Genomic DNA, 11,553 nt, shown 5'->3' with positions numbered 1-11,553 from the left:
CAGTCTATGAATTTATTCTAAGAAATAGAATTGCTTTCATCAGATCCTCCTTCGCAGATGACCTCAAATCTGACCTAATAATTTTAAGGCTAGAGAACAACCTCTCTGCACTAACTTGGGTTGGAGGCAAAGCCGTAACCACATGGGCAACATCTCTAACAATTTCCGGGTAGAAAGGAATTGCCTCATGCACAGTCAGTTTTGATGAATGGTTGAATTTTTCTATTTCTTTGAGAGCAAGTGAAAAATTTTGACTGAAATCTGGTCAATCTGTTTGCTATAGGAGACGGAGTGAAATCTTTTTCCTTGCGGCAATACTTTGCCTGCTCCATGTCATCCAAATACTTGTCAAAGTTAAACTCCTCATCTGATAAGGATGAAGATATGGCAGCAGTAGCACTGTCAGGCCCCAAGTCCTATTCTGCCTGGCAGTCCTATAGCCGCTCATCCTAACTGCTACCTCACTCAAAGCGTCTTTTCCTTTAGTGAGCTGTTGATCATCAAGCAGTATACAATGACTTGGGTCCACATAAACAGCTGCCAGAAGAATTTTATTTTCCAATAGTTGTGTCTCTCTCCGTTTCATTGAAGCAAAAATGCCATCTGCGATTAAACCTCCTCTTTGGGACAGGCAAAATAGCAAGTTCTTCCACTCCCTTATGAAAATGCCAGGAGTTAAATCCTCAGCTTGTAATTTCTTAGTCACGGTAAATGGGTGATTAAGCAATTCCTTCAATTCAGCCACCTGTGTCCATTGACCTTTATTTAAGGTTACTTGAGGGTTCACCATATCTATAAGAAATGATTTCAGTTCAAGCAATCAGTCAGTCATTAAATCAGTGCTGCCTCACCGAGTGGCTTGATCAACAATTGCCCCTTTCCCAGCACGTCTCTTCAAGATTCTGGCGGCAATAACCAATTTCCTCACTTTTCCAATCAGATTTCCAGCATGTCCGCCCAGTTTCACACATCTGGCTTTTCGCCTGTTTGGCGGATGCGGCGCACGCCAGTATAGTACGATACAGTACAGTGGTAGCACCGCAACTTCTGGGTCACATGACAGCATGTGACCGGCATTTGTCACGCTGCCACTGTACTGTATACACTGTACTGGAGTGCACCGCATCCGCCAAACCGGCGAAAAGCCGGATGTGTAAAATCGGGGTCCCTCTTGTAGACTCTTATTGCCAGCTGCAGAGTGTGCACAAAATAGTGCATGTGATGAATATGAAAGTGTTTTGAAGCAGCGTCAACAAGATCATCTAATCCTAAAGTATCATTTTGCTGTTCTTCTGTTGTAATATCTGTTTGTTCCTCAGTTACATGAACTGCACTGTGGCCTTCCATCTCAAACATACTGAATCCTAAATTTTCTTCTAGATGTTGTTCATTACTCTCATTCATCAGTTTAATTGTACTTACAGTATCATGGTTGAAGCATTGTCCGTTACAATAGCAAGAACCTGTTCTTTGAGTTTGTAATCTTGCAGAACTTTTTCCACTAAGGCCTGGAGAAACTGGCTGATGTGATGAGCTTTAGTATCTTTTACTGCCAGTATCTTGCTAACAATTTCTTTCTTGTCACAAAACATATCGAACATTGATGGCAAAATAGTTCAGTGAAATGCAGTGACTCTGGGCATCCCAGCAAAGGCAATGGGTTTCAAGATAGGACATTCAGACACATAGTTTTGTAACTATCCGTTTTTGCGCTCAAAAACAGATCCTCACAAAGAATGTCAGTTTGTGGCGGTTTTCTAATCTGCTTTTGCTATTGAAAGCAATATTTATGAGCTCAAAAACCTTTCAGGTGATGCAGTTTTTTTTTAAAAAGCTGCTCTGCTTTTGCAGCTGACAAACGTATCCTTAAAAAATGCAGCAAAAACGCTGTGTGAATGTAGCCTTAGATCAGGAATAAAACAGACATTTATAGGACATTTCATAACTTTCCCAAATTCCTATGAAAAAATATTCAGCACATTCTGCATTGCACTACTGTCCCCAATTTATTTCATATTTTAGGAGTCAGAGTCGGTGCATTTTATACCGTCTCCACCAAAATGAGCTCCGACTCCACAGCCCTGGTGGGAAGGAAGGAGGTGGGACAGAGGAATGGCAGAACGACTAGGGGACAGAACACAAACAGAGGCTTAGGGCACAGAGAGGGAACGTATCAGGATCACACTTACAGGGACCAGCACTCACAGGCAAAGCAGCGCTAAGCTTATAGCAGACGCTGCTTCACTGGAAATGTCAACTTTTAAGGCATCCAGGCTCCGGAAGTGAGGATCGAGAGAAGGCTCTGCTCCCTAGTCATGTGGGCGGGGAGGCGAACCATGACAGTTCCCTACTCCTGGTCTAATGAAATTAAGACTGACATGAAACACCACTCTTAATGAATTGGGGGCCTGAATCTTATCACTTGGTGGCCCAAAAAACTAATTTATGCCTGTTATAAAAAGCAGGTCTTGGTGTGAAAGTTCACTCAAGATATAGAAGTACAGTATGTTGACCTGAGAGGCTAAAGGTCCCATTCTCTAACTCCTCTAAAGATGCTTCATGAAGGTTTTCATGTTTGTTCCTTTGCATTATACACTTGATTTTGGACCTTTGAGAGACCTGGACAGTTTTGCATTGAGTTGTTACTTTGAGGATACCCATGAAAATGTAAATTTACCTACACAATTTTTATTTGCTGTAGTTAGATACACCTGTTCCTAGCTCGCAACAAGGGAAATAACCTCACTTTAAAGGGTTCTCTTCAGACTACATTAAAAAATGGAATAAATACGTCATTGTGCTCCTGAACATTTCAGTTTGGCAGAAATAATATCGTCATCACCTAAGTATTGAGGGGCTAATAGAAGCACAAGAAAAGTGGGGCTTGGTGGGGAGGTGTCAGAGAGCTACTACATTAAATTTTCAAATTGTCTCTTCGGAGAGCAAGAGGACTGGAACTCTAGTGCCACCTACTGGAGGTAGCAATCCTAAAAGTCAATATCGCCCCATGTTTACCTTGTATAACATGTGTTTCCTGGTGGCGCCCCACCTAATTGTGAAGCAAACATCTGATTTGATTTGGAGAGCCTTTTAACCTGGTAGAAGCGGTAACGTCTCTCATTGTGGAGAGGGTCATCCCAGTGTAAGGAGACTCAAAGGCCATGCAATAGAGCTGCTTGGAATGGATTCAACATAAAGTGATCCTGCAGTTCACAAGAAGTGTTCACATTAATATCACTTCAAGACTTTATCTTGTCACCATATGTTAGTGTCATTAACTGAGTGTTGATTTCTATAACACACAATATATGCTTGTTTATCCATGATTCAGCTCGCACAAACAATTACACATACAATCTTTAATAAATGACAAGTAGCATGGAGTCACAACTTTTGTGTTTTTAATATATTAAACAGACACATATGACATGTGTATTACTGTATAAATGACTTTGCCAGTGCTGGACGTTCGGCAACTAAGAAAACAAATTAACCCCACATAGGTTCATACAAATTCCTTGGCATTATTAGGACTTACTTGCTCACTTGCAGGGACTATTAAAAATTTAGCTAAAAATAAAAAAAAAAGTCAAAACAGTTTTCTAGAAATTGGAAGGTAACATTGGGGTTACAAATACATCTATAGCCCAAACAGCGAAATTAGCGGTTAAGCTTGACGTACTCATACATACAAAAGGCAGCCTAGGAATGTTTGACATCAGTGAAGTATGAAATAATGGCTTTTTCTAAGTTCTCCAACTCTCAATCACAATTTTTTGAATAAATATACTGCAATGTAAAATTAATTCATCCCGTTCATTATAGCTAGGTAACGATTAAACACTATACAAAACAGACATAACAGGCTACAGTACATACTCATCAAGTACTAATGGCCATCTAGGAAAGTACGCAGTGACTCTAGTAGCCTAAGGGAGGCAGCAGTGCTATGAATATTTGTTAATCACTGGGATCAGGCAGAAGTCATCTGTAGGGCGTTTTGTACAAAGCCCGTACCTGACACGTCAAACTTGAAAAAAGCTAAAGGTTATCTTGCACAGACTTTTTTTTTATCACTAAGTGATAACAAGGAGACCAATATACATTTGAGCACCTTAATATATTACCTGTATGGTTCAAGCCAAAAGCTTCCCTTAATAGTATAAATTCTTCTGCGTTATACAAACAAGCAGCTAAAAGCATAAGTTAAACAAAACCTAAAACTGTGATATACTAAAGGCAGGATGGTCCTTGCAGGGCTGCAGTCACATTCACAATTCAAGTTAAATTGTAAAAAATAAAAACCCGAGGGTGTGATTTTTATCATTTGCATTTTTACTTTTCTTTGTTGACTTGTGGCTTCTGCTGATGGCACAAATGGCGCAAACGAATCATGGGTTTTTCACAGAGCCCAGAATTGTCTTTCATTGCTCCTGCAACTTTTTAGCTGGAAAAGTCTGACGTTTTGTAAAATGTAAAAAAATGCTCCCCGAAAAATCAGGCTGACTTTAATCACTCCAAAGGGCGATTTGGGTACAGTTGCGTAAAACATTGAGTCTTTTCTTTTTTTTTTTTAAAAAAAAAAAAAAAAAAAGAGTTGCTTTTCGTGACTGTCTAAAACATTTTGAGAAGCGACATGAACGCAAAAATAAGAAAACTAAAAAATCCACAAAAGGAAACTTGGAAAAAAGGCAAAAAATTGATGAGTTTGTTGCAAATTAAAAAGTCAAGAATGGAGGGGTAGTCATGCCAAAAAACTGGCGGAAAAAATAAATTGGGCCCCAAGTTTAAAAGGAACCTGTCACCAGATTTTTACCTATTAAACTAAAAGAATCACCTTCTGCAGCTCCTGGGCTGCATTCTATGAAGGTGCACCTTGGCCCCGACTCCTCTTCCAGACCCCAAAAATAACTTTATAAAACTTGGCTGTTAGGTATGCTAATTACCTGTGTTGGCCAGATGATCGCCGTCCTCCTTTCTTGATTGACGTGATGACGCCTCCATCATCATCCTCGTCGCATTTTCAATTCTCGCGCCTGTGCAGTTAGGTCAGCTCGTGCAGGCGCAGTTCACTTTGCCATATCGCGGGCAGAGCAGAAAACATAGCTGCCCTCACTCGCGCCGGTGAGCTAAATGCGCAGGCGCAAGATTATGGGCAGGTACGAGCAGAAAATGAGCCCGCCCATCTGGCCAACACAGGTATTTAGCATACCTAACGGCCAAGTTTTATAAAGTTATTTTTGGGGTCTGGAAGGGGAGTCAGGGCCAAGGTGCACCTTCATAGAATGCAGCCCAGGAGCTGCAGAAGGGGATTCTTTTAGTTTATTAGGAAAAAATCTAGTGACAGGTTCCCTTTAATATGTTGGAAAGTTGATTTTAAGATTCGCTCATCCTAAATTTTAAAACTGTGCCCATACAAAGCTGCAGACTGATAAAGAAATAAACCATCACTCAAAATCCCAACTAATAACAGCCTGATCATTCAGCGATGTCACTAATCTCTTGTGTGCGTCTAGGAAATAAAGGAAACCTCAATACTAGTACAATACAAATAAATTGTAAAAAAATCTATCTACTAAAAAGCTAAGTTGTCAAATGTTTTTTTTTCCTATTAAACCTTTTCTAACCTGTAGGAAGCTACAGGCCGGGTTATCTAAATTCTATCCTGTTAAGGCTTGTTTTTTCAAACTATGCGGTACACATATGGCTACTACCTTCGACAAGTATCCTGTATTAGAAATCAATTAGAACTCCTGGTACATGGCTAGTCAGCACCTAGAATATGAAACTAGTAAGGCAACAGCAGTGTAATATACTACAATAACACTTTTTTTTAGTATCCACAGTCTACAAAAAGGGCATATGCACACAGTAACTGAATCGCTGGTCCCAGTCAATGTCAGCGTGGTCTGCTAGGGTGCTGCATATTCTGGTACTAAGGGAGGCTCAGTAGGAGCAGGCACTGCTCAGAGCTTTCTAATTGACGCAAAACAGTTAAATCTGAGCATCCCGATGTTAGGTGTCTTTTTATATGTGCCAGATGTGACTCTTCTCCACAGTATCATATTCTCGCAAAGCCCTGAGATAGCTCGGTATGGCGTTGTCACCTTGCTCTATCTCTTTAATGACATATCTACAAAATTTGTATGCCAGTTATTTTGGCGTTGCCTTTTCAACACCGTGAAAACACATATGGATTTTATGTTTATCTAAAAATATCAATATATAGACTTAACCACAGCTTTTCTTATTAATGGCAATGCCTCCCTCCACACATTTCCACTTTGGATCATGTGTTATAGGCAATGGGCAATAGTGCATTATGGTCTACAGCAGATGGCATCCACCTGCAGGTTTACCTATAGTTACTTTACAAGTCCCAGCAGCATCCTCTGCCAGAACCATATTAAATGCATGTGGCACAACACACAAAGAGGCTCACATAAGCAATTGGCATACTGAGACTTGTAGTTCAGCACGTGTTGCTCTAGAAGGCAGAACTAAGCAATAACTGCTGCTAATTATATGAGCAATCCTAAATGCGTCTTCCGCATTTTAAGGTCGATGTATTATTGTTAAGATCTACGTTAATCACATTATATAACTAGAAATAATTTACAGTAGCTGTAAGGGTGAGGGGTGTCAGTGCTCAGATTCATTGTTTGCAATCTGATGTTATATCATCTGGCATAGTGAATTGGTGGCCGGCTTCTCTGCTCAATCCCTTCTTTGTTTGCGCTGCTTGACATTGTCCTCCAGGGATGAAAGGCCGTTTGTGTGTCCGTTCACTGCAGTCACTGATCCATTCTGGTAATCTTTCCTTCGGGAAGAGGCTTTCTTGTATGTCTGTGAAGAAATGGTAAAAATGTCATGGCATTTCAGTGGGCGGATTCATTTATTAGCAAAAAGTAGTATGGGAGGCAAAGTCAGAATAAGCTTAATAGTGAGCACACTTGTGGTTTTAGCTTTACCCCAGTTTGTCCTGTGTCATCTCCAGGGCTTCAGTAGTCACATGTAGTTTTCCTATTTATAGGATTAGATTTGATGTTGCCCATAATTGTAAGGGCAAAGCAGTCAAGAAATGGTGCTAATGCGTTTGCGAGCATTTTCTAATTAAATCAATAGCCGAAAACTGATTAATTAAAGAGATTCAATGATTTTAAGAAATAGCATTTGGTGAAATAACTGTCTAATAAATGAAGATCCTCCATCTGAGGCCTGCACTTATCAGAACCCAGTGATGCAGTGCTGTGAATAGAAAGGTGGGTGCGCACTTGTGGCTCTCTCCATTCACCTCTACCGGTGTTCCGAAAAATAGCTATTGAAGACCTGTGTCCATTCTATGCTTCCCATCCACAGGACCGCATAGTCTAAGGTAGATCAGAAGGCAGGAAGGTTTGCAATCCCATGGCTATTACGCAAGATCAGCAGGAAAATGGTGACCTAGCTGAGGTCACTGATTAATAGTTCTCAGGACAATTAGGGTATGTGCCCACAATCAGGACTCACTGTGTCCTGGATGCAGCGGGTCCTGACCTGCGGGGCCGCGAGTCTCCTCCGCAGGAGAACGCAGGCGACCGCAGCTGCTCGCACCCACGATCAGTGTTTGCTGCAGAAAAAACAAGCACAGAAGGCTTGGGATTTCTAGAAATCCCATCCACTATGCTTATACTGTACAACGCAGTGTTTTGGATACAGCTGAAGCATACTGCGTCCAAAACGCTGCAAACACTGCTCTTGAGCACACACCCTTAGTGCACAAAGGTACAAGAAGGGTTAAATCATTTTTGTGTCAAATGATGGATTTATTAATCTACAGTGGGTCTCATATATTCATGTATCCATTCTATGACCTTCCTGAAATTGACAGTGAGATAAGGACAGTGGGGTGAGGAACACTCCTACAGACAATCGCAAGCACATAGACAATGATACTACATTCTGACACAGGAAAACGAATATATGATTCTGCATACTAAGCACACTGAGACCTAGTAAATAGCATTATCAAATGGTCATTGTTATCCTGCAGTAGGCTATGGTCACACACGTATTTTCAACCCAAGTTCTGTCAGTCTATAAGGCTCCCGTCAAACATCCATTTAAAAAAAAAATGCACTTGTGGTATGTTACATTTTGACCATCCGTGTATGTTGTCATCAGTGTGCCGTCTGTGTGTATGTGTGTGTCGTCCATTTGACACGTATCGGAAAAAAAATGCATGATACGGAGATTAATGTTTTTTTTTTTTAATGTGTTAAAGATGTGCAAAGATATATTTTTACACCAATTAACCAAATAATTGAAAAAACAGACATGGTGTTCAGCCCCATTTTTAATAACCAGCAAAGGTAAACCAGACTGCTGTGGGCTGATATTATCTGGCTGGGAAAATGCATGGTTATTGGGCTCTAAAAATACCAGTCCTCAGCTGCCCCACAAGTGGACTATCAATTAGATGCACCAATTCTGGCACTTCACCTTGGCTCTTCCCAATGGGACTGCTGGGGTGAAAATCCGGGGTAATGGTTTATGGGGTTGATGTCAGCTGTGCACTGTCAGCTGGCATTAAGCCCTGGTGTTAGTAATGGAGAGAGGTATATATCAGGAACCCTCCTTACTAATCCACTAATGCAAAAAAAGATACACCCATACAAAAAAAAAGCTATTTCAATAAAATACGCCCCGAAACGCTTCCTTCTTTACTAGTTTATTAAAACAAAAAACCCATGCAGATCTGCCATAGTTCATGTAATCCACCATAGTCCAATGAATCCATCATAGTCCAAAACGGGATATCTGGAAAAAAAACAAAACCCATAAACCTATAAACACAGAAAAATAAAACAAATCACTTCCCCTCATTCACCACTTTAATAAAAAAATTAAAAATCCCAGCTGCTCCAATGTAGTCCAGGGATTCTGACAAACAAAGTTTATGAAATGGATCACGTTCACTCCATAAACTTTGCTTAGAGGCAATTCTGGGTCACGCTGTGACTCTGCTGATCATGACTTCAGTAATGTTACCGCTGTTTAGGGTCACCAGGTCACTCTGCACTGTGTAATACCCGGTGTCTCTGAAGAGCGGTGACATCAGTAACGTTACTGCTGTTCAGGATCACCACGTCATGCTTCGCTGTGTAAGACACTGGACATCTGATGATCATGATATCAGTTATGTTACCACTGTTCAGGGTCACCAGGTCACTCTCTGCTGGGTGTAACCCAGCGCCTCTGAAGAGCAGTGACATCAATAACGTTACTGCTCATCAGAATCGCCATTGCAGTGTGACCCGGAGGCCCTAAAAGTGGTAACGTTACTTATGCCACCGCTTATCAGAGGCACAGGGTCTCAAGCAGCGCAGCGTGACCTGGAAATGCCTGCAATCAAAGTCTAAGGAGTGTCAGAATGATGCTCCACAGACTTTGTTCGTTGGAATCCCTGGACTACATCGGACCAGCTGGGATTTTTTCTTTTTCTTTTGAATAAAGTGGTGAACTACAGGGAAGTGTCTTGTTTTATTTATATGTGTTTATATTTTTTTCAGGTATCCTTTGTTGGACGATGACAGATTCAGCGAACTACAGCAGAGCCGCATGTTTTGTTTTTTTATAAAATGGTGAATGAGGGAAAGTGATTATTGAAATAAATTAATGTTTCGTGTGTGTGGTTTTTTTGCACTACTGGGTTAGTATTGGGGATGTCTGACAGACATCTATCCATTACTAACACCAGGGCTTGATGCCAGCTGACACTACAAAGCTGACATCAACCCCATAAGCCATTACACCAATTGTCACTGCACCAGTGCAAAAATCGGGAAAAGCTGAGGCAAAGCACCAGAATTGGCACATGTAATGTGATGTACCACTTCTGGGGTGGTTGAGGGCTGGTATTTTTAGGTTGGAAAGGGCCTAATAACCATGGATCTTCCCAGTCTGATAATATCAGCTCACAGCTGTCTGCTTTACTTTTTGCTGGCCATCAAAAATGGGGGGACCCTATGTTGCCCCCCCCCCAATTATTTACTTATAAGGCTAGTAACTGTAAAATATTTCTATTTATCCAATTCTGGTACATGTAACATGAATGAAATCCGTGTGTTGTACGAGGTTTTCACAGACCCCTAGCCTTCTATTGGCCCTTATCATCTGTGCTGATGCTAAAAACGGACATGTCTCCATGTCGATCACACAGACACACGTGTGGTTCACCCAGATTTGAATGAGTATGTGTGTGAAAGTGTCTCCAGTACGTGTGAAAACAGACACCACATGTACTGTAAACACAGACGTGTGAAGAGGACCTAAAGTTGGGTTCAGATGGCAGTACAAAAACTCAGGCCAGTGCAGCTCCATGTGCTTGTTTAGATTTCGGACAACTGCACAAGCTGCTGTCCATTTACATGCACTATTCTGGTTCATAAATTGGACCATAGTATTGCAGGCTGGTCAGTCAGAAAAATCAGTCATCTGAACAGTTCCATTGACTAACAAGCGTCAGCGTGCTATTTGATTCAAAATTAGAGAGCAAACATCAGATTTATATGCTTTTTCGAACAAGCTCTTAAAGCACACAAACACAGTACCCACACCAATGTTAGCCTATGCGCTAGTGCACATGGGATACTTTTCACAAAGACCTAACTATAATCTACAAAGACCTCACTGCTTCACCACCACTACCGTGCGAAGCTGCCGCCTCACCACCGTGCGAAGCTGCCACCTCACCGTGCGTAGCTGCCGCCTCACCACCGTGCGGAGCTGCTGCCTCACCACTGTGCGGAGCTGGCAGCTCATCACAGTGCGGAGCCACCGTCTCACCACCCTGCGGAGCCGCCGCCTCACCACCCTGTGGAGCCGCCGCCTCACTACCATTCAGAGCTGCTGCCTCACCACCCTGCGGAGCTGCCGCCCAACCTACACCCCACCTACTGTCTCCTCCCCAAAATCCTATAGAATGTAAGCCCGCAAGGGCAGGGTCCTCTTCCCTCTGTACTAGTCTATCTAGTGTAACTTGTATACGTATTCTGTATGTAACCCCCTTCTCAAGTACAGCACCATGGAATTAATGGTGCTCTATAAATAAATAATAATAATAATAACACCATGCTCTAGTGTGGTCAGATTCATGGGCCAATCTAGTGCATGTAAATAGCAGGCAGCTCAATGCACATGGAACCAGTCATGAGCAAAATAGATTCTGCAGCTGTGTGAACGTCGCCTACTCAGCTCCCTTAAAAAAAAACCAAAAACACAATATGCATGTGCAAGGAAAAACATGCACATATCTATTTTCTGACTGTCAATGATTATAGCTTGGTTCACACATAGCGACAGTGACAACGACGTCGCTGTTACGTCACCATTTTCTGTGATGCAACAGCGACCTTGTAAGTCGCTGTTATGATCGCTGCTTAGCTGTCAAACACAGCAGACCTATACCAATTCACACACAAGAAGAACCAGGAAAACAATGTGATTAAAACGTTAATCTTTATTGAAACAAATTGTAATAAAAACAGGGTATCATAATAGGACAGTGCACAA

The 11,553-nt window shown here is 41.6% G+C and overlaps 1 protein-coding gene across 1 annotated transcript in view; it reads right to left on the bottom strand.

Moving 5' to 3' along the window:
• Nucleotides 1-3,379: 3,379 nt before the first annotated feature.
• Nucleotides 3,380-11,553, bottom strand: part of ELOVL5 (ELOVL fatty acid elongase 5) — an 87,171-nt gene continuing 78,997 nt past the window's right edge. Inside the window, exon 8 of the mRNA XM_075340309.1 lies at nucleotides 3,380-6,846. Within this exon, the coding sequence (XP_075196424.1) occupies nucleotides 6,718-6,846 (129 nt within the window). The 3' untranslated portion in view covers nucleotides 3,380-6,717. The remainder of the gene's footprint in view (nucleotides 6,847-11,553) is intronic.

Source organism: Anomaloglossus baeobatrachus, chromosome 3 (genome assembly GCF_048569485.1).
Source record: "Anomaloglossus baeobatrachus isolate aAnoBae1 chromosome 3, aAnoBae1.hap1, whole genome shotgun sequence".
NCBI classification, from domain to species: domain Eukaryota; kingdom Metazoa; phylum Chordata; class Amphibia; order Anura; family Aromobatidae; genus Anomaloglossus; species Anomaloglossus baeobatrachus.
Note: the sequence above shows the minus strand (reverse complement) of the source record. Positions and strands in the feature narration are given on the sequence as shown.